Source organism: Acomys russatus, chromosome 1 (genome assembly GCF_903995435.1).
Source record: "Acomys russatus chromosome 1, mAcoRus1.1, whole genome shotgun sequence".
Lineage (NCBI taxonomy): Eukaryota > Metazoa > Chordata > Mammalia > Rodentia > Muridae > Acomys > Acomys russatus.
Genome location: NC_067137.1, coordinates 98,918,893 through 98,943,536, shown reverse-complemented (window position 1 = coordinate 98,943,536; position 24,644 = coordinate 98,918,893). Strand labels below are relative to the sequence as shown.

Genomic DNA, 24,644 nt, shown 5'->3' with positions numbered 1-24,644 from the left:
ACCCCAAAGAGGCCTTTTTCACTAAGAACAAATAAAAATGAAAGGGGATGTGAGCCAACCTGCAGTGCACACCACTCTGTGGGAAACGAGATTGCCTCTGCTGGACACCTTTGTACTTTGCTTGTTCTCTCCCTCTGCCCCTGTACCACCAGGCTCTAAGTAGCAACATCCCTTTGTACTCCATTGGACATCCCCTAAACAAAGTCCGGAGTCCAATCCAGTTCTGTCAATGGCCAAATCAAGAGATGAGGCTAAGTTAATGGCCGCCTATACTTCCCGGAGAACTAACCTGGCTGATGCCAATGCATGACTGTAAATATTCACATGGAGACAGCCAAAATGAGGCATCCAGGGTGAATTTATAGATGCAATAGACCAGAGGAACGGACCATTTATCACATTTCAGCCCTGTTCCCTTTTGTTCTTGAGGAGTCTCTTTGAATACCATAAATTGTAGAGAAACAATATTACACAAGACAAACTTAATAAATACTCAATTTCCCCACATCTGACCCAAGAGATATTAGTGATAATTTTTTGGAGAATGTGGTTTGGGGAAGGAATTCTGCCACTGTGGTACAGGATCTGTCAGGAGAGCATTCGTTTGCCTTGCCTACCTCAGCTTATACACACATTTGCATAGTAAGTCAGTAAGGACATTGTTGGACAAGGTTATAGATTCTTGTCAAACAAAACAGATGTCCTGACACATAAATTTTCACTATTCCTGAAAGGCACATAATTAAAAAGTGAATCCAAGAAGACTTACTGTAAATTACACACAGGGAGAAAAATTAATATGATGTCTTTTCTACAGCAGCATTAACTACATAGAGAGAAATTAATTGCTGCCCAGTTCTCTAAGCCCTTCGGTCTTATAGGTGGTGAAAGGAGGTTGTCAGAAGCTGCCCAGGAGCAACCACAACACTTCATGATAATCCTTTCTGCGGTCCCGCGAAGGTGAGGATAACATGACACAGCTCTAGACAGCATAGATGGGGAGACAAGAGGCAGATGTCACTCACAAGCGACACCAGATGCTCTCCAAATATTGAGCTGATTAATTCAACAATAGATTTCACTGGAGGGAAACTTACATTTGAAACAATTATTTGCAAAAATCTCTCAGCCCCAAGACATCTTCCCCCTAGAGAATCTTATTTTATGCACAGGAACTTCAACAGACACTTTCTCCTTTGTCAAATACATTTCACTCAGGACTTCATTAATATCATCAGCACCAAATAACATGAAAAACACTGAACCAAGGAAGTGTGAAACCCAAACAAATAAAATAAAGAATGTTAGCTAATCTGAAATAAATGATTCCTAAGTTATTCTATCTTAGTTTTTCTGTTTTTTTTTTTTTAAAGCTTGCCATGTATAATATTGATTGTCAAAAATCATTTAAGCCCAAAGAGTGGGAAAACTGGCGATTAAAAGAAAGCACATTGTCTTGGTGAGAATAACTGATGATCTAAGCAAACTATAAAATGGTACCCAAGCAAACAACAACAACAACAAAATCACGCCTAGAGCATCTCTGCAATTTATCCTTGTTATCACATAGTCTCTCATTATGAGCTTTAATTTGGAAAGATTTTTGAAAGCAATGGATGATCTTTGCATGAAGGAATTCTGGCTTCAACTAGTCATGTCTGTCCCAGGTGCAGACACAAATATTGTGGATGCAGACTGCACATCTTTCAGCTACATACTAAGCCCTAAGCTCACATGAGTTTTCTCCTTTCCTATGTTTCTCTTAAATCTCCACACATTAACATCTCTTCAAGAAAATAGTTTTCTTCTTAAACTTCTAGTCTACTGGAAGTCCTTGGTTCATTTACTAATTTATTAAAGCACTTTCATTTCAATATGTGTACATGTTTGTGTGTGAAACTATATATATATATATATATATATATATATATATGCACATGTGTCCATATGAATGTGGGAGCTAGAAGTCAATATCAAGTATTGTTCTCAGTTGATTTCCACTTTGCTTTTTGAGACAGAGTCCCTCACTCAACCTAGAAATTGTCAGTTCTGGTGGATGGGCTGGCAAACAAGCTCTATGGATTCCCCAATCCTCACATGTCTGGTCCTGAAACTGCAGACGTATATTACTGTATGAGGCTTTTATGTGGGTGCTGAGAATCAAACTCAGGTCTTATAGAGAGAAACCTTGGGGGGAAATGAAATCATTTAATTGGAGCAAAGAAAACAGAGAATGCACATTCCTCTCTTCTGCATCACAGACTGTACACAGTACTATCTTGGGAGCTCAGCTACATAGCTTTGATCAGTTAGCATCTGGAGCTTGGACTTCTCAACCTCCTATGAGAAATCAGGAGATGTAAACTCCAATGATTTATAAATTGGCCACTCTGAGGTGTTGAGCACAAAATGAACAAAGACAGGTGTATGCATGTCTTCCTCACATCTGTCAGCGCGTTGCTTCAATGGCAAACTATCCAATCAACCAGTGGGCTAACATTCTGAATGTGCAAATCTCAAAAGAAGAAATACAAACGGCCAAAGCCTTTTTTTTCTTTCTTTTTAAAAATGTTTAACAATTTTAGCCATAAGGGATGTATGAATCACAACTGCTTTGAGAGTCCAGCACCCCTAAGTAGGTGACTACAGTCAAGAACTCTGTCCCCTGTGCTCCATTTTTCTGCCTGCTTTTCCAGAGAGGCCTGCCAGCACCAGGGACAACCAGGTAATCCCTCCTCATCCACTCCAACCCCCACCCCTTACCCCCTTCCCTGACTTCCAAGTCCTCATAAAGCACACTCAACAGCAGCAAATTGCACCCTGTGCCCTCTGCTCCATTTTATGGCCCACAAGTCTGTCTGCAATCCTAGAAGCTTGCAGGCTTAGAACCAGGTAAGACTCCGCCCTAAGCCCTTGCCTTCCAAGTCTCCTTAAAGCACACCCAACAGCCTTAAACTGCATCCTGGCCCCTGGATTGCATTTTTTTTTCAGTCCACAACTCTGCCTGCCTTCCTGGAGTTCACTCCGCCAACAGGGAAGCCAGGTTATGCTTGTACTTGGGAATCTCAGAGACAAGGTTAGTGTCCCAAACTCCAAAGACCATACAGGCCACAAAAACCCCAGAGGAGACACCCTACTGGACCTAAATACTCAATAATCACCACAACCCCAGGCCATTCAGGTCAGAAGTCAGGGAAAATAAAAAACAGAAACTGAGGGGGTTTTGCAAAACCCACCCACCTAACAAAGATAAACTCCCATCAGAATTCCAACACAATTCATTACAGACCTTGAAAGAACAATATTCATATGAAAAAAAAAAAAAAACCAAACCAGGATAGCTAAAACAATCCTGTACACTAAAGGAACTTCTGGAGGTATCACCTCCCTGATTTCAAGGTGTACTTTAGAACAATAGTAAGAAAAACTGTGTGGCACTGGCATAAGTCCAGACAGGTTGATCATTGCAATCAAATCGAAGAACAGAAATAAATCTACAAATATATAGACACTTGATTTTTGATGAAAAAGCCAAAACTATACAATGGTAAAAAGGAAGCATCTTTATCTAATGTTGCTAACGAATATTTAATTGGATGTTTGCGTATAGAAGAGTGCAGAAAGATCCATATCTATCCCCCTGCACAAAACTCAAGTCCAAGTGGAGCAAAGACCTCAACATCAAACCAAATATACTAAATCTGATAGAAGAGAAAGTGGGTGATAGCCTTGAATGCATTGGTACAGGAGAAAACTTTCTGAACAGAACACCAACAACTCAGGCACTAGGATCAACAATTAATAAATGACATCTCGTGAAACTGAAAAGCTTCTGTAAAGCAAAGAAGACTGTCAAGAGGACAAAAGAGCAGTCTATAGAATGGGGAAAGATCTTCACCACAGAAGACTAATATTCAACATATATAAAGAACTCAAAAAACTAGATATCAACAAACCAAATAACCCACTTAAAATGGGGTACACATCTAAACAGAATTCTCAAAAGAGGAATCTTTAATGGCCAAGAAGTACTTAAAGAAATGTTCAATGTCCTTATTCATCTGGGAAATGGACTCTGAGATTTCATCTTACACTCGCCAGAGTGGTCAGGATTAAAAATTCAAGGAACAGCACATACTGGTGAAGATATAAAGCAAGGGAAACACTCCTCCATTGCTGGTGGGAGTGCAAATTTTGAAAATAAATTTAGCAGTTTCTCAGAAAACTGGGAATGTATCTACCTCAAGACCCAGCAATACCACTCCTGGGCATATATCCAAAAGAAGTTTCACCATACCACAAGGACATTTGCTCAACTATATTCATAACAGTTTTATTCATAATAGCCAGAAACTAGAAAATATCTAGATGTCCTTCAACTGAAGAATGGATTTTTAGAAAATGTGGTACATTTACACAATGGAGTATTACTCATCCATTAAAAGCAATGACATCATGAAAATTGCAGGCAAATGGAAGAAACTAGAAAAGCACATCTTGAGTGTGGTAACCCAGACCCTGAAAGACAAACATGGTATGTACTCACTTATAAGTGGATATTAGTCATAAAGTACAGGATAACCATGCTACAAATGAGAGACCCGAAGTAGCTAAGTAACAAAGAGGGCTCAAGTGGGGACGCTTGATTCTCATTGAGAAAGAGGAATAGATTTGCCAGCAGGGGTGGATGGAGGAAGTGGACTCGGTGAGGAAGGGAGGGGGGTTGAGATAGGAAGGGTGAGATGGTCGAAGTACAAGGTGAGAGAGAGAATACTGGAAGAGAAAGCTGGATTGGAGGAGGCATCTCAAGGATGCACTGGAAACATAGGACAATGGAAACTCCAAGGATTCTATGAGGGTTACCCTAGCAAAGACCACTAGAGGTGGAGGATATACAGCCTGAACTAGCCATTTCCTGTAACCAGGCAAGAATTCCAATGGAGGGATTGAGACATCAATCCACCTACAAATTTTAGACCCGCAATTTGTCCTGCCTATGGGTAAAAGATGGAGCAGAATTTGTAGGAAGAGCCAAACAATCACTGGCCCAGTTTGAGACCCATGGCATTAGAAGCAGCCTGCCCCTGACACTATTAATTATATTCTGCTAGATTTGCAGACAGGAGCCTAGTATAATTTGTCAACAAAGAACTCAGAAACTGAGGGAAAACGGATGCAGAGACCGACATCCAAACATCAAGAAGAGCTTGAGGAACTCTGGGGAAGAGGGCGAGGAAAGATTGAAGGAGCCAGCGGGGGACAAGAACACCAAAAACAAAACAAAACAAGCAAACAAAAAATATACAGAATCAACTAACATGGACCCTTAGGGGCTTAGAGAGACTGAACTGGTAACTAGAAAGCATGACTGGGATGGACCTAGGCCCTCTGCATGGATACAGCTGGGTCTTCATGTGAGACCACTGAAGCAGGAGCAGCGGATGTCTCCAACTACATTGCCTGCCTTTGGAGCCCTTTCCCCAAACTGGGCCGCCTTTTCTAGCCCCAATAGAAGGAAGATGCACCTAGTCTTATGGCAACTTGATATGCCAAGGCTGATTGATGTCCATGGGAGGCCTCCCCTTTTCTTAGCAGAGGGGGAGGGGAGAGATGGGATGGAGAGGGGAGGGGAGAGGGAAGGACTGAGAGGAGAGGATGGACGGGAAGGTGCAGTTCAGATATAAAGTAAATAAATAACCTGACTTATTAATAAAAGAAAAATAAAAACAAATGATGGAGTAGCTGTGAGAAGGAGATACTGTGTTAGAATGCTGGTGAAAATGTTAACTGCTATAGGTATTAGGAAGTCAATATAGAGTTGCCTCAAAATATTTAAAATCGTCCTGGGGGAGTAGTTCAGTGGTACTGCACTTGGCTGGCATGTGTGAAGTCCTCAGTATTGCTGAAAAATAAATGAAAATATAATTTTCCTATGATCTACATTAATCATTCCTGGGTAGACACTTGAAAGACCATGTCAATACGCCAGTGAAATACCTGTGTATCCAGGTTTATTGCGGTCCTACTCACAATAGCTAAGGAATAGGAAGCTTTTATGTCGTCAGCGGAGAGATGGGTAAACAACATGTGTTACCCAGGATTTCATTTAGCTGGTAAAAACGGAAATCATGACATTTGCCAGAAATTTTTGTAGCTGGAGACAGACAACTATGCTGGAAAAAAATTATTAGACTCAGAAAGAAAAAATGTTTTCTTTCATATGCAGATATAAAGTATTGGGGGTGGGGTTATTTGAATAGAAAAGGGACTGTGATGTGAAAGGACTGGAAAAAAATTCTTTTTTGGTTCATTTGTTTTTCTAGACAGGTTTTCTCTGTGTAGACTTGGCTATACTGGACTTGCTTTGTAGATCAGGCTGGCCTCAGACTCACAGAGGTCTGTCTGCCTCTGCCTCTGCCTCCAAGAGTTCTGGGATTACAGGTGTATGCCACCACACCTGGCAGGAATTGCCATTTAAAAAAAAAGTTTTTATTTGTTTGTGACTTTTTTTTATATCTACTCATATTTATATGGTTGATTGCAAAGGGTAGAAGAGGGTTCTGTTCTCAAGGGCAGGAGGTACAGATGGTTGTATGGTTCCCAACACGGATAATGGGGGATGAATTTAGGTCATCCAGAAGAGTACCATGAGTTCTCTCTGCTGCGTCATCTCACCTGCCCCTGAGGAAAGAATTTTAAGGAATTGGAGAGGGCTGTAGAAGAAGGAGGTGACGAAGAGCACAGAATGATGACATATGTGAGAAAATAGCAAGGTGAAACCCTCTACTTCATATGCCAAATTAAAATTAAAAAACAAAAACAAAAACAAAAACCCCAAAACATTAATTAGGCTTTTAAAAAGACTCAGTGTAGAATGAAATCTTTTGCCTCCTGCCCAATCCTTTTTTGCTTTCTATAATTACTCCTAAATGCTTTTCTTTGGAATGATTTTCTTAGTACAGTGAAACCATCATTTGTGACACTGCAAATGTCTCGTGAAATATCTTAACCAGTATTTGTTTGCTTTCCCAACACCTCTGCCTAACTGTACAGAGTAAGGGTAAAATCTTTTGATTTTTCTATTTGAATTCTATTATTATGATTATGTTAAGAAATACAGAAAAAAGGGACTCATTAGCAGATTAAAAATGGTTTCAAATGACTGGAGCAATGAAAGGGCCATGTTTATTAAAAGGTCATGGCCAGAGCAGGCTTACTTACTTCAGAACTGTATGGATTTTTCACATTGCAGTAGGGGGGGGGGGACTAATTTATATAATTGTCTAACCTAAACTTGGAAGGAAACATCTTTTGGAATTTTTCTTTTCTTTTCTTTTCTTTCTTTTTTTTTTTTTTTTTTTTGCGGTACAAGAAATATTTTTTTTATTAATTTATTCTTGTTACATCTCAATGTTTCTCCCATTCCTTGTATCCTCCCATTCTTCCCTCCCTCCCATTTTCCCATTATTCCCCTCCCCTATGACTGTTTCTGAGGGGGTTTACCTCCCCCTGTATATGCTCATAGGGGATTTTTCAGTATATCTTATTAATAGCAGCTTCACTGATTTACTCCAAGGTGATACTACATAGTCAGTAGAAATTTTCAGGTATTTTTATTTTTATAAAGAAACTGCCAAGAAAGGGTAAGCAAGTCCTCAATAGTTCCTGCCTCAAAAATACGTCTGTCAGATATATTGGGCCAGAAGGTTGAAGAAGATGCTCCAATGTTATAGAGAGTTTTGGGTGACTATTCAGGTAGAAAACTGTCTCTGTCATCTTTTCATTTGGAAAGCAACTAACCTGCACTCCTGACATACTCAGATAATCAAGTTTACTCCTGCTCAAGTCCCTGAGGGAGTTGAAGACCAGCTAGCTTAGTTTTACAATGAAGCTTAATTGTTTAGGGGTTAAGATATTTTTAGGTCTAGATAGGTGTTCTAAGTTGATAATGACAATATGTGATGGAGATTGATTTACATTCAGAAATTCAGATGCACCAAGATAGGAAAGATGTTTTCTTCGAGGCTGTCAAATACAAATAGCCAAAACACTAAGAATGTAACATTTGTATAATTCTTGCTTATATCACAGTTCTTCTTGCCATAGGTAATCTATTGTATATATGTATAATAATATAAATGTATATTTACAAAAATAAAATAATTTCAAAAAATAATATAAGTCAAAATTAAAGTCCATGGTTATCCAGGGAGCATCCACTAACAAATATAAGCAAATGCATATTACTTGGACATCAATGCCTTGTTAGAGGTATTCACTCTTCCAACTCACCAATGAATTGCAAAATCCAATAAAGGCACAGTATTCTAGTTCCCCTGAGAAGTTCTCAGTACCCACCAACAGTTTGTATCAAACACTCTAGCACAGTCCAAGCAAACTGCGGTACCAAACCTGAGTGTCTAGAAATGGATATGCTGGCAGCATATTATATGATGGCAAAAGATGTTTATGACTAGGCCAAATCCTATTTTTCTTAGGAAGTCCAACTGAACACAAAAAGAGAAAACAAATCAACATGAAAACGCAAGTGAGCTGGTAATAATAGCCTAGTTATAGCTGCCATGAAATAGTCATTAAGTCATATGCAGCATAAATCTCCTGGAGGTTTGTAAATGGTGGTGCCTCTTGGAGGCTAAATAAAGATAAACTGTAGTGACTACATCTTCCTCTCTCTTTGTTCCCTGGCAGGGCTTTTATAATGTTTAGGCTCAAGCTCCTCACACCATATGGTTCCTAAAGCATCCAAGAGAAAACTAAAAACCTACCACTCCATATTTACTCATTGACTAGTGCTCTTTGGAGACTGAGGAGAGATTTGCTCTGTTCTCACTCATCTAGGGGCAGGAAGGGGTATTCAGCTTAAGACTTGTGCTTTTTGCTGGCCCCATATCTGGACAACATGAGCAGAGTACTGCTGTGGCTGAGCCTGCTGCTGTGGACCCAACTTGCCAGTGCCAACTCTGGAGATGCTCCAAGAAAATGCAAATGCTGCTGTCTTCCATGGATCTGCAGCTTAGCAAAAACTTAGGTTCACAGATTCCAAGCAAATGTGCCTTTTCCACCTTGGCCTTAATCCCATATGATCGTTTTCCTTAACTGTTTTCTCCCTCTGCTGTTGAGACTGACTCCTTACTGCTCCAAATTAAATCCATTCTTCCTAGCCCTGTCATGACTGGCTAATGAGAACAATTCCTCTCTCCACTCTCGGTGGCTATATGTGGGGTGCTTACGGATGAGAATCATATCTTTCTGTAGCCTACTTTTTAACTGTAGGCTGCACAGGTGATAAAATGGGTTAATTGTTGCTATAAAAATATTTTCTGTCCTCATAAGAAAGTAATTTTCCCCTACAAATCTTTTTTAATTTCTTTGTTTTGCACAACACTGTTACAGTCTGCAGGGACTGCAAGTAAAATTCGACCCCACCCTAGACACAAGATCTAAAGGAAAACGTTAAATATGTAATATGTATGCATAACTCAACTTGGCCACTGGGTAATTTCCTTAGTGCCACACCCACTCTGCTGCTAGAGCCTTAAGTTTCATCACACATTCCTTTCGTACCTGTGGTCACATTTGCAGCCAAGTTTTATGAATGAATTTTTATTGGAACAGAGTCACATCTTAAATGCACACATTCTGTAGTCAAACCAAGTCATACAAGACTCTATGACCTACTAACTATATAACATTGACATGCTGGGTCTTTAGAGAAAAATAGTTAATCCCCAGCTGTCTGTCTATCTGTCTGACTGTTTGTCAGACAGATAACCTTTACAAGTATATGAACTTATGTCACAGTTATGTAGAATGTTCTCCTGTTGTTTATCTCACTCACACCTCAGACCACCAGGAAGAGAGAAGAATCCAGGCTAAAGCTGGGCAGGTACTCACAATGTGGAGCTGGAGGAAGTCACCAAGTCCTGGGGCACTGTCAATGCGTACCAAAATGCCATCCTTCACAGTGGTGCTGAAGCCCACGGCGAGGCGGTCAGAGCGTGTGCTGGGTCTGTCATTTGCAGGCCAGGTGTAGAGGATGAGGCCACCACTTTTTCCAAAGATATATGTAGCGCCAGCTGTAAAGGCAAAGAGAAAGGAGACATCAGGATCACTGTAGTATGCATTGCCTGCTCCAGTACACTGCTGAGACTACAGGGGACAGTCTGTAAGAGAGAAGCTTCCCACTCTAGACAGTATTTGGTCGCTAAAAGGCATGGCTTCCAAAGCCTCAGAAGGTGTCTGTTTCCCAGCATTAGGGATGCTAGCAATGAGAATAAATAACAAAGCAGATGCTGTAAAGATGCGTAGCAGTGGAGTGGGGGTGACACACTGGGTAACGAACTTTGTTTCATGAGAACAACTTCCCCTCTTGTGTAGCAGCCGACTAAGCCTTCCATTTGGCTGAGATAGGCATGAGATAGAAACTTTGTTCCATGTCTCTGGTATCAGGGGCCTTTCCAGGGGTGCCACACCACAATACTTGCAATCAAGAAGCTCAAAAGCACTATTGTTTTCACAATCCACAGAAAGGAAGTGTGGCCTGGTGGCAGAAAGCTATGTAGGTGAAGAAATCTTTCTATGAAATGACCAAAAACAATGATGCTTTACATTTCAGCATTTTTGCATTTGTGCTAATCCATGGAATTACACACATACACATACACACACACACACACACACACACACACACACACACACACACACTGAGATAACCTGTGTCTGAGGCTCAAGAGTAAACGTAAGATTTGTTTTTGCTAATTATATTTTTTTATATGCAAGTGCTGCAGATAACTTTAGACAGGAGATTTTAGAGAGTTTGTGAATTAACTGTTATAACCTATTTCATGCAGTCAAATGTGACTTTTCCAAACATGGTACCAAGGTTCACTAATGCTCAAACACTTAAGCATATTTCAAATGTGGGGTTTCTGGACTAGAAACAATATACCTGGATGGCTCAAAATATTTATGTCCTTCATTATTAGGTTGTTACAAACATGCTGACAGAGATTATTTCTAGGTTCTTTTAAAAATAAACACCCTTTCTGTAAGTATTTATCTGGTGGTATGTATTTGATATTGGTACCACAGGTCTCCTCTCTTTTTAGAAATTAAAATCCAGAAAAGAAATAGGGGATGCAGAAAACCATCCCATGACAAATGATGTCATCAGTTATATCTAGTAAGATTATCTCTGCTTTAACTATTTACTCGTGTTTTAACTGTTATCAGTATCAATCCTGCCTTACCAAAAACACATTAATTGAGGCTACAGCGAGAAAACAATTAAAATGTTCTGAGAAGGTTGGTCCTATTTGTCAACTTGATGGGCTCTATAATTACCTATGAGTAGACCCTCCCAGGCATGGTTGGCTATAAGACAGGACCTAGCCTAGGTTAACTGAAGAGTGAAGACACAACCTGGAGCTAGGTTAGTAGGCTTGGTGGACTAAATACTAAAATGAATGCCTACTGAGCATGTGCAGTGATCTTTCCAGCTTCCTGACTGCTGATGAAATATGACTACTTGTCTGGAGCACCTGCCATATCATTTTGCTGCCAAAGGGCTACATCCTGGAACTCTGAGCCAAAACAAACATTTCTCCTTTAAGTTGGCATTCTATCACACAAAGATGACAGGTAACTATTAAATATTTGTATTTTAAAATATTCTAAAGGATATTTTAAGAAACAAAAATAACAAATTATACATTGAGTAAAAAACATATAAATTTGGTAGCCAAAATATAATGTGATACGGTAGCCTCTGGGGTTTTATGCCAATTACCAGTTGTGTAGTTTCATATAATAAACTTCTCAACATCAAAAGAACATTTGGCTTTAGAGTTTCCTGTGGATATCTTAGTAAACTTGTTGTGATGTTTACAACTAGTTTTGGAAACATTAGACAAGCATTGATCCAATCTTTAGCATTCACTAAAAAAACTCAGTCATTGGACCATATCTATTATAACAGTTAACTTACAGAAAATGTGGAAACACATTACATTGGCTGTACAAGCAATAAATTATATAGATTGGTTAGGGATAACAGGCTTGTTTGGACTAGAATTGGGAGTTTATGCTCTATGCCATCCCTGTGGAAGCACTAAGCCATCTGAGATGTGTGAAAACCCACTTTTCCTGTTGGAAAGGTCACCTAGGTGACTTGTTTATGTTAGATCCATTCGTATATCATAAGCAGCACAGAATGTTTGACTCTTTATGAGTCTCCTGATCCTTAGGGGAGTCTCCAGAAAGCCCCCAGATTCACCTAGAGAAGCTGGGACTATGGTATGCAAAGTTTATGTTAATTCCATATGCAAAAAAATGTTTGTTCTTTACTACCCACAAACACCCTCAAAGCTGCTCAAAATTAGAAATCTTGGTAGAAGAATTTATGCTTGATATCTCTCCATCTGTGAAGAGTTTAAACAAGTCCTTTTCTGCGGATGATCACAAATGTCACCCTCACTCCCTTCCTTCTTTATTTGGAGAACTGAAGGTTATTCAGTGATTAATGCATAAAATCACCAAAAATGCAAATCAGCCTGTGACATTTCATGCCACTTTATAAAAGCTTACACAATTCTGTCTCGCATTCATAGTAGATTTGCTACAGAGGTACATTCCTACCCTACATGGCACAAGACTTTCTGGTTGCAAAGCCTTTTCTGCATCCTTAGGTGGGGGCTCAGCAATTGCGGGAGCCAATTCGTTTGTTAACAGTTTTACAGACATGTAAACTTGAAGAGCCTCAGATATCTGCCTTAAATCAGGACATCTACTATTAATTGCCCCCAAGAGCCTTTTTAAAAAAATTACTTGCCAATATAATTACAGCGCATGATTTGACAATGGGGCAGAGCTTTCCATACTTGGCCTTATATACTTCGTGTCTTCTAAGACTGAAATCGAGCATAAATAAAGCCACTGGCCCTGATGCTGGCAAACTTGCAAGTAGCCTTCTGTCTTTGAGGAAGCAGATAACATCACAGACTCTCTTTATTTCTGTGTTTACCCATTGCTCTGTCCAATAATCCTCAGCACCCCACATAAAGAAGCCATGTTTACAAGTCATGATGGTGTTACTTTGTAAATCAACAGAGAAGAAAACTTTATTATAACATTAGCAGATAGCTTAAATAGATAGAACATTTAATTTTACTAAGCTATTTTTTTTCTCTGATTCTGGATTTACAATGGAATGATCTAAGGTAATTCTAACTCTGTAGATGAAATGGCTTATTCCACGAGGTGCAAAGACTGTAGAAACACAGTAACAGTGACCATACTTCCTAGTGTTCCCACAGCCTAACAGTGCTCTTAGATGAAGCTAATTAATTGCCATAATTTTCTATAATGACAGTACCATTTTTCTAGGTTTTTTTTGTTCCTATCATGAATGGTTTTTAAAAATAAATACAAACTTCCTGTTCAGTTTAAAGAAAAAATGTCTAGACTCCAAATGGAATAGAATTACATTGTTTTAAATTGTTTCAAATTTAAAATAATGTTATTTATAAATTACAGATCGATGTCTGGAGAATATTCTGCTTGAATCCTTTAAGGATCTTCACTTATGAGTCCCGTGATACCACAGTTTGTATTTCCTCTCCTGAGATTGTATTTCTGGTGAACGGATTCTGACTGGACTCAGTGTGTTGGTGCTATAATCAGGCTACATTTGTGAATAATCAGAACAACATAAATTTAATTCATTTGAGTATAAGCAAAGAAAGAAAAAATGGTTATGGCTGCCTTTGGGTCATTTGTATAACACCACAGCATATTTATTAGGCACAAAGTGAGGTTGTCCTGCAGTGTCTCAGCCAAGATAGTGTTTAGGAAAGAACTCCCTGCATAGTTACTGCTAACCGAAATCAAGTAGATATGTGCCTTAGCTTGTGATATGTCACCATTTCACCCACAATCAACAAGTAATGGACTTAGATTACTGTTGCAAAGGACTAGCCATATACTGAGATGAAATGGATGGTGTAGTTAGAACTGTGAAGTAGTAAAATGGCAGGGGAAGTGCAAGAAAAGTAGTTTGGCAGAAAGAAAAAAGGGGGGCGGGGCTCCAACAGACTGCAACATAATACAATCAGGCAGAAGCTCTAAAACACAGCTGCATGTAGATATACAACATAGTAGTTAAGTCCATGGTTTAGAAGTTTTCAGAGAGTAGAGGATAATCTTTTTCTAGTTCATATTTCTTTCCAATATTCTGAAAAACTTTGGTGGATTTTTCCTCTTTTAGGAGAATTTAGTTGTTGATGACAACTCAACTTTCTTTCTTTGGAGCATTTAGATTATAATCATAGTCTCATTTTGACTTAGTAACGTGAAGGCCCGGTTTTTATAATGGTCTTTCTGTCTCCAGGCCCTCATCCAAGTCACCCATTACTTTTCTTTTGGGTGAATATCAAGAAAGTAGTATCATGGATTTGCTAAAGAGTCACTTCATATGTGTGTTCATTTATGTTTCTTTATGTGCATATCTGTATGTAGGAAATTTTAGATAGAAAATATAATTGACTATCTGTGATTTATTTATTATTTTGTGCACCAAGTAGTTACAGATAACATGGCTTTTAAAAGTCCTCCAATTCTATACTAATTGGACGTTTATGTTGTTTCGTATTTTTTAATACAAACCTGATTTCCCTGAAATAATTTTTATTGTTGTTGAAGTAGAAATGCTTTTTGGAAGTGCCTCCCAGGGGAAGCCCGTGAGTGCTAAATTTAGCAAGAATTACATAAATTACTGGAAGACAAGTATAGCATTACAATAACAATTTAGTATAGTAAATGTAAATTTACATACCATATGGTATACAAAATTGAGTAAGAAATAGGATTTTGCTGCTCCACTGGCCTCTTTGAATTCTGAGAATACAGAGTTCAGTTCTATGACAGTAATGTGACACTTGCTCTTCTCTATGACACCCCTATTTTTCTTTGCCCAGTCCTTCACCAAGCACAGTGCAGAGACACTTATCATAAAAATTGTTAAAAATCCTTTTGGAAAATAAATGGACTATCAATGAAATAAAATCTGTTCTACCAGTAGATTTTGTTGTTGATATTAAATCACAACTCTCTTTTATTTATATCAATTACTGTATACCTAATAAATATAAAATAGAAAGACTTGTGGATTACATCTGACAAAACCTCTTCCAGCTAATGAAAGCACAAATCCAGGGGGATCTCCTAGTGATGTATGTCTGAATGAAATAATTTTCCAATTATTTTCAGAGTGATATGTAATTTTCTTTCAACCTTCCTCTTTCTTTCTGTGTCTTTGTGATGTATATAGCATTCATTTCTTCCCAATGGTAGGAACTTACATACTTGTGGCACAGTGTGGTTTTCAACTTGTCATCTCTGGGAGTGTTTTGTCTTTGTTTTGTTTTGTTTTTCTTACCTCAGCACTCACTAATGTTTCAGTGGAAATTTTCGATAGTTTTAATTTTTTAAGGAAACATGAAATTTTGGTGATTCAACAGTTTGATGTGGTGCTAAGTGGTGGAACTGAGAAGCCAGTCTCATCCTGTCATTCTTCATCCTCACCTCCTGTCCCTGTGCAGTGAGGGGGGCAAATACCCCAAGTGATTCCCAAGAAGCCATCCACTACATAAAGAGGAGGGAGTGATGAGTGACAGATGACAATTCGCAAGCAAGACCTCAGCATTACAGAGGTAGTCACTGGCAAGGAAGAGGGTCCATGATGCAGATGTTACCAACAGCCCTCCAAGGAATTTATCAGAAGGAAAGCTCATTGATCTACTTTTCCCACTATGAAAACTAAAATTAACTTAAAAAACTACAATAAAGTAGCCTGAGATAAAGTAAAATAGAAAACATTTCACTTTAAAAAAGAAAATTCGCCCATTTTTTTTTGAACATACTTCCCTTTGGCAAAGGAAAAAAAAAAGTATATTTGCGGCTTATTAAATTGAGAGAAAGCAATACCTAAGAGTCAAATATGTCTTCAGGGAGTCAAATATGTCCTCAGGGAGAGCCAAGCACCACAATGCTTAGGAAATGGGGCCTCTCTCCAGATGGAGCATTCTCTTTCTCTTTCTTGAAGAAAGAGCAAAGAAAACTAAATGGAAATTAGCCCTTCAAACAATTCAATATTCGAAGTCTTTAGAAACAAGGGCTTAATGCAAATGCTTCTGGGACTAGAACCAATGCTGAGTCAGTATAGCACTGAATCTGTCAGCAACAGGGGAGTTTACATTTGCCTAAGAAGCCCTTGGCTGTTACACCCTGTGTCACAGAACACCTTGTGGCAGGAAGATTTCAAACTCACAAGTTAACAAAATACTTTTCTATGGGATTCCACCGTTATTTAGCTACAGTAGTCAATAAAGTCAAAGAGAGCCATGCTTCATGGATATTAGTTAACTGCTAAGCCTGTCTCTACAAACACTCTTGAAGGTGGTGACAGGAAAATTTAGGATTTCCTAAGGAGAAAGGAAGAAGTACCTTGCTGCTTCTAAAGCGTAACCCCTGAAGGACATAGCTGTTTTTGTACATCTTGACTCCGAGTAATATAAAGTGATACACAGCTTCAGCGGGCCTTCAGACACACTAGCAACCTTAGCCTACCCTCTCTTGGTTCCAGAGACATAGCACATTGGAAATGTCATATTAGAAAAGCATACGAGACACACGTATTTCTCATAGAACCCCAGGGTATCACTGCTAAGGATAAAGGAGGTGTTTGGTAATATTGAAATTGATCTGAAACAATGCATCTTGGGGGCACTTTCAACTTCTCCCTAGTGCGTCTGCCTTTTCCTAAGCTCACTGTTTTTCTTATGGGACAATTCTCTTTTTGCAAACTTTTTCGCAGTACTTAACAACACTAAATGCAATACTAATGTTAACACAATATAATATTCTAAACCCATAGAGTAGAGAAATGACTGCAGCTTTCATTTAATAGAGTGACACAGGCAGGCATCACAGCTGGCATGGGTAACTTGAGCATCTGAATTTTGTTTTATCTTACGTTTTTGAGACCAGAAGCCTGTCCCTGTGGCTTATAGATAGCCATTGCCACCTTTGCTGTCTGAATAGGCTGACACATGAGTGACAAGAGGTGAATATTGTACCCATTGGTCCCAATTGCCTCCTGTGAAAATACTAGACATATAAGATTACAAATTACTCTAATAAACCCAATCTAATCCATTTACATTGTCAAAGATTCTATTTCTAAACACAGATTACAGATTTTTGCTCTCTTTGGGTGTTCTTGAACCAATCACCACCGATATAAAGGATGTCTTGGTATGAACTTGTGAGAATTCACAACTCAGCTCCTAATGGCTACTGTCTCTATTTTAATGATGAGGCAAGTCAAACTATAGCATGCCCAGGAATATTTATACCAGCCCCATAAAATTGTCAATTCTGCAGGTCAGCCTCCACTACTAGGGTTATACCAGAGATTAGTTCACAGCCAACATAATTTGACTTTCATAACCGTACTGGCTGCATACATAAGAAAACAGAGTAAGTCCTAGGAAATTGCGCAGTATTTGGGTTCAATAAAATAAATATTAAGTTTTATTGTCAAACAAAATGAAAATCCACAGCCCTTCTGTAATATGAGTTTCTGGAGGATGGGGCTGTTTAATTTATCTCTTGGTCAACAATTGTGAGTGCTTGGAAAATAAATGTTGCTGAATTAATCAAGGAATCTCGACCCATTTATTCACACTACCATTCAGGGCATGGAGAAGAACTGAAGATAAAGAAAGAAGAGGCCACAGTGCCCATTCATTCAGCTCAGCTACTTGTCACTTTACCTCAATATGGAAATATTGTATAAATACTCATCAATTAGGGTTCATAACAGCACATCTGATGAAGTAGCACACAGCTTTTGGTTTATAAAAAAAAAAAAAAAAAAAAAAAAACTACCCCTATAGACATGTGAATGATTTTTTTTCCTCCGCGAATTTTTGGCAGGCTCAGATAATAAAATCACACCCACTTGTTTCAGATTGTCTTCTGTTAACTCTTAGTTCCTAAATCACACCCCAATTAAAACAAACACTATTAAATAAATATACCTCAGATTGAACTTCATAGGGATGTGTGGGGTGGAGGGGGAGAACGATATGATCTTCCTTCTATTTCATAGAGCATTAGCTAACAGCAAAACCCATATGTTTATGTCTGTTAGGAAAATACAAACAGATAAGACAAAGAGCCAAATGATCAGCTGGTAATTATCTATCATCCTTTTTTTGTAGTGTTATTTTTCAAAACATGTGGCTTCTGATAGCATCTTTAGGGACCTGGTGAAAGGGGAAGGGGAAGTTCGAACCTCCTTGCTTGCCTCCATTTCTTTTTTTACCCAATGGCTTTGAAATATCTTTCCTGTCAGCAATCAAGAGGTCTCTATGAGCTCACTGTTCTCTGGAAGGGAAATACAGATGAAAAGCGGTAGCTTTGATTGATATGTCTGATTTATGTAGACTTCACGCTTTCCAGGGCCAGGGGCTCTGCAAAGATGATTTGGCTGTTTCTCTGGCTCTAATTTATAAAACACGATTTTCCTGAATAATGCTATCTAACATTTTTGAAGGGTAATGATCTGAATTGCATAAGACATGTATTTTTAACTGTAGAAACCATCTCAGAGTTAGGAAGGAGGAAGGCATGTAAATTATTATGGCTCATGCTCCTTACTACATAGCATGAATTTCTCTTAATTTTGCCTCGGTTTCTACATGATTACAAAGGTGATTCCTGCCCTGGCTGAGGAGCTACTGGCAACTGATGAAGGCCAGGGAAGCAATAGCCATTTTCTTTTGGGAGCGTGGCCCTAGACAGTTTAATTTTGCATCAGTGGATGGTCACATACCATCCACATTTGGGAAACATTAATTGGATGCAGTAGATATTGAAAAAAAAAAGAAGAATATTTGTACAAAAAGTTGAGCTGGAAATTTGTTAGGGTTGGAGGAGAGGTGGGAAGTAGATATGATCATAATACACTCTATATATGTATGAAACACTTTTCCTACCTAACAGTCTTAACAATTTGTAATAAAGATCACCGCAGGACATAGAAAAGCCTGTCTATGTGTTGTTCTTGCTGTACAAAGATGAAGACCAGATCCCCAGAACCCACAGAAAAGACGGTATGCTGGTGCATGTCTATGCACCTAAGGAAACAAGAGATAGCATGATCTAAACCTTAAGGAAACAAGAGATAGAATGATCCCTAAGCTTGCTGGCTAACCAGTCTAGTCCAACTGATGAGCTTCATGGTCAGTGGGGGACCTTATCTCTCCAAGATAAAAAGTGACAGAGAAAGATATTCAATATTCACTTCTGACTTCCACATAAACATACACACACATGTAACCACATATATATACACCTACAGGACACATACATACATATTACTACACACACACACATACAGACACACACACACACACACAGCATAGTCAATAAAACATCTGTTTTAATCTAGGGACAAGTCCCTTTCTATGCAAGCTATTGTTTTTTCAAACCCATTATTGAAAAATGAAATAATTAGCTATAAAATTCTGTACTCTACACATTTCAGGGCCAAGGCACATTACCAAACTCATGATGATTTTCACATGACAAGTTGAGGAACAACATGTGCTGGTAGAGTGGATTGACTAGTCATGACCATATTGACAGCTCAGGAGTGTCCCCCAAGAGAAGGAAATTCTCATTAGGCTTTTTGTTTGGGTTTTGTTTGCTTTTTGTTAAGACCGAATTGCATGTATCCCAGGATACCTCCAATTCTTGATCCTCCTGCCTTTATTTACCAAGTGCTATGATTTATATGTATGTGTGCCCATCTCACCTTCTCTATCTAATGTACACTACAAATCAGGACACTTGGATTTATAGTTAGGCTGTATAATGGACATATGAGGCTTTGGAGGAAATGACATCTGTGAAGACAGAGGCCCTCCCTCACCTGACATTCATCCAATATGCCTGGACTTGGGACTTCTTAGACCTATAGCATTCAAACTTCTCTTGCTTACACAGATAATTAGTTTGGACCACTTTGCTTTAGTGGCCCATGTGAACTAAATATTAAAAAAATATAACATACTATTTCTCTTTTTCTGAAATTAATTTTAAGTTACTTTACAAAGGATTGGATTTCACCATGCTATTTTATTAGCTCTTGTGCATCTCCTCTTCTGTTGCCTCCCTGCTTCCACCCCGTTATTCCTTGTTTGTCCTCTCTTTTAATCAGGCCCTCCTCTGCTTGCATGTTTCATGTATCCCATGATGCTCTCAGTTGCCATGCCACATTAAAATATCTTCATCCATTTTCATGGTTCCCTTCCCTAGTGCACACATGCCAACAGACAATAAATATACAACAACAAAAGTAAAATAGCTTGGATAACTTCATTCATGAATATTCAGTCATGAATATTCAGTTTTGCGAGTAAAATCAAGGGTGCATTAGAACTTGATTCCAGTACTATAAGAAGTAGGGGATTGCAACGTTAAAGGTATCTCGACACCATAATTTATTATTTCACCTAATTAAAGTAGAATTAGAATATAATTTCATCTTGGATTTAACAAAATCCTAGAGATGTTCCTTCCCAAACTTTAATTAAAACAAGAATGAAGCCAAGTGTTTTAAGTATGATAGTAACTATCAATACCAACTACACTACACCAAGTAATAAAAGGTATATATAGCCTTTGACAGTGAAATCTGGAAACAGAGGTGTTCATTAGTACAGTACTACTAGACATTATTTATATGTTCTTATTAAAACAGCAAGATGATAAAATAAGCTGTAAATACTGGAAAGGAACGTGATAAGTTTTAAAGGCTACATGTGTAATTATCTACATATACATAATCTCCAAAGTCTATTAAATCAGTGAGAACAAATGGTAAGTTAATGTAAGATAAGTTACAAACACACAGATCATTAGCTTGTCACCCCTTCAAAGTAATGCAGTGATTTCCACAATTGCAATAGAACCATTTGATGGATAAGGTACAATCTTTCATTGGAAAATCAAGTTTACACATGAAAAGAATGGCTCTGGATACTTGTATAGATTACCAATTAATATTCAGATTATATAAAGAAATACAGAAACAAAACAAGATCCACTTAGAAAATGGGAAGGGTTAAAGGGCATCTTCACCATATGGGAGGTCCTGGGTGGTTCAATCCCTTGCTATGCCAAAGAATAAATAATAATAATAATAATAATAATAATAATAATAATAATAATAATAACAACAACAGGGTAAACAGATGACCAATAAAGGTGTAAGAAAACATTCCCCATGTCTGATTGATACTGAAATGCAGATCAAGCAAGCCTACATTGAAATATTTCTTTATTAAGTACTGGCGAGTAAGTGGCTACTTTTATATCATTGATGATAATTTACAATGCTATAGTTATTGTGGGAAAATTTATGGCAATTCCTCAACACACACACACACACACACACACACACAAATGCATACGCATACACACACATTATTATGTGATCTATTTAGTGTATTTCTAGCTTTATGCTGCAGTGAACTGAAAAGAGGAACCAAACTTGACATTTGTATACCCCCGCTCACAATAACATTATTCACAATATTGAAGAAGTGTATAAAAAGCCAAATATCTACGGATTGATGAATAAACAAAATGTACCCTACAGATACAGTGAAACACTAGTCAGGCTTTAACAAGAAATGCAATTGTGACACATAGTAGCATGTGAATGAGCCTTGAGGAAATCGAAATCAGTGAAATAAGCTAAGTGAAAAAAGCCAGGCACAAATCATATAAGCTGTCTAGAATATTAAAATTAAAATTTATAGAAAGGAGAGTGGTGGGCATTTGGCCTAGGGAATGAGAAATGAGGAATGGATGGTGGTTGTGTGAAGAATTGCAGTTTGGGATGCTGGAGAAGGTCTTGGAGGATGGTACCACTAGAGTTAGTCCCATTGAGTGGTACGTGTAAAATAGCTAAATTGGCAAACTTTTGTTGAATATGCTTTACCATAAGAAAAAACTCAATGGCTTACCATGGCAATAAAAATTTTAAAACACACAATAAAAACAATCTATGTAATGTCTTGACAGAATCAGCAAGGAAGCCAAACAAAGAAAAATCTATCTAAAGTAAACTATAAGTTGGAAGGGCATAAAACATTTCCATATGTGGAAGTCACATGACAGTATTGAAAAGGGACAATAGGAACATATTAACCATGTCATTCTTTAAGGAACTTCCAAACAGAATTCTCCTTGTTTTTGAGGTTCATAGAGGGGATTAAATGCATAAGAGCTACCAAAAATTTTTACAGTGAGGAATAAGGAAACCAGAAGCTTCAGAACATGCCTATAATCTAGGAAAGGAGGCATAGCAGGAGGGTTGTCACAAATTGTCACAACCTCATCTCAACCAGCCAGGGGAACCTAGTGAGACCTTATCTCAAAACAACAACAATAACAACAAACAGAATAAGGAAAGATGAAAAACCAAAATTTAGTAAATGAACTAGAGTCTTTAGTAAACAAATTGCAACTGGCCAGACTTACTAACAATGGAGGATTAATTCATAGCTACACAATTCTACATAATGGGAGGATATTCCATTTGGAGATGATGAGCAAAGATCAATAAGGTATGATGTAGCGTATTTGGGGAGGACAGAATAATCGCTTGTGTGTAGCATGAAGGCTTGAGAGCAGAGAACTGCAAAGGAAGTTCTTGAAGAAGGCTGGTGAGAGATGTCAGGAACCCACTGCCCTGGTAAGATGATGTTGACTTGCTCCTTACTCAATATGTTGGGGTGCTCCTTAAAGCATCTTTATATTCCCAACAGAAAGCCTTTAAAGAGTACACCTCCAAAAGCCAACATTTAAAAATAAATCTTTCTGAAAAGAACATTTTTAGAAAATTTATTACCTTCCAATAACAATTTTTAACAGGAGAGTTTCAGTATTTTAAATTAGCAAATGATTGCTTTAACCAGTGGACGATGAGTTTGAGAAATATAAAGTTGTCTGCTGTGCAGAGGACAGAGAGAAGAGAAAACACACTCTCAGCACTTATAAGCACAGGTATATCCTTCCTCCTTGAAGTTGTCTCTATCAAATAACTTAGAAATAAGTGTGAAATCCACACTTTTAAATATTTTTCTCTAATCTATCAGGCCCTGGAGTGGAGCACTTTTGACACCTGCTCCTGGCCATATGCTTTTATTCATGAAGCCACATTGCAAGTCTATAAAAATTCATTTCCCACCTCTCGTCTTACTGCTACTATGATAACTTTAGCATTGATTCAACAATAACGATATGACATGCTACAAATAAACAGCAGTCACTTCCATCAAAGCTTGAAGATTTGTTATGATGGATATATTCAGACACACCGGTCTCTTTTTAGAAAATGCAATTTTATGGGAAAATACAAGATAATTGGTCTTTAGCTCTTGCAATAAACTTAGATGGCACCTGCCATATTTAAATTAATACAGTGCTTCTCCCTGTTAGATTGGACCTCCTGATTGAGTCAGTCGTGTGAAAAGACTCTGATACAGCTCCTGTGTGCATGGATTGTAGGCTGCTTTTTGATGTGGGTGCTTTTTTCAAAACTGATGTGATACTTGTCCATCCAATAAGAAAAGAAATTGAAAGTTCTTTAATCAGCCACATATGCTGGTTGTCCTTATCTCTCTGCCTCAGCTTTTGCTTCACATTGCGCAGCATAGGTGGCAGGCTTTATTGGGCACCAGGAGATTCTCTAAGGCAATGACATCGCATCTGAAGACTCCACACGAGCACCAGGTCTGCTTACCAGACAGCACACACACACATGACTCTCGATGAGTCGGTCCATTCGCCACTGTCCCCAGTTCCTCCTACTCAGGCGACCACCATGCACATTAAGTAAGAACAGAGATTCACTTAGTTCTTCCTAATTTCACTTAAACCAGTAACAAGAATGAGGTAGACTCTGCTGAAGGTAAAGGGGGTTGGCTGGCACCATAGCGGGCTTGCTCACATCCTGAGAAAGCTTGACTGATGAGTGAAGATGGTCCCTGTGGGGCCAAGTCTAAGCTCCAAGAATCCACCAGCATGGGCGGCATTAGCGACCTGACCATGTGGCTGGTGTGACTTTTTGTATGAGGTGAACTTGTTTTCTGGGAGGTCAGTTCTCTTGTCACTACCTGTGATGACCTACTTGGTAGCAGCCACTCATGAAACTACATTTTCAGTGGATGACGACACTTGTACTTCAAAGCAAACTTTCCTCCTAAGGTCATGACCTTTTGAAGGAAGTCCACATGACAACACTGGTTCACAAAGCTATGATAGATACTCCAAGGGCAAAGCCAGCCATAGATTATACATTATTGGTTTGTTTGCTTTTGCACTAGTTGGATATTGAGTCCAGTGCTTTCAGCATGTTAGGCGTGAATTCTGTCTCTGAAATGCACTCCTAGTTTTATTTTTACTTTGAAATAAGTTGTCAATAATTTATCCCAGGCTGTCCTAAGACGTACTTTCTCCAGCGCTAGCCTCACGAAGATTTTTCGTTA

General features: G+C 38.5%; 1 protein-coding gene across 38 annotated transcripts in view; it reads right to left on the bottom strand.

Annotated features, from left to right (window-relative positions):
* Nrxn3 (neurexin 3) overlaps positions 1 to 24,644 on the bottom strand; it is a 1,522,640-nt gene that overhangs the window by 350,887 nt on the left and 1,147,109 nt on the right. For all 38 annotated transcript variants that reach the window (XM_051149743.1, XM_051149800.1, XM_051149769.1 and 35 more), the window contains one exon: positions 9,916 to 10,097. In XM_051149743.1, the coding sequence (XP_051005700.1) occupies positions 9,916 to 10,097 (182 nt within the window). The remainder of the gene's footprint in view (positions 1 to 9,915; positions 10,098 to 24,644) is intronic.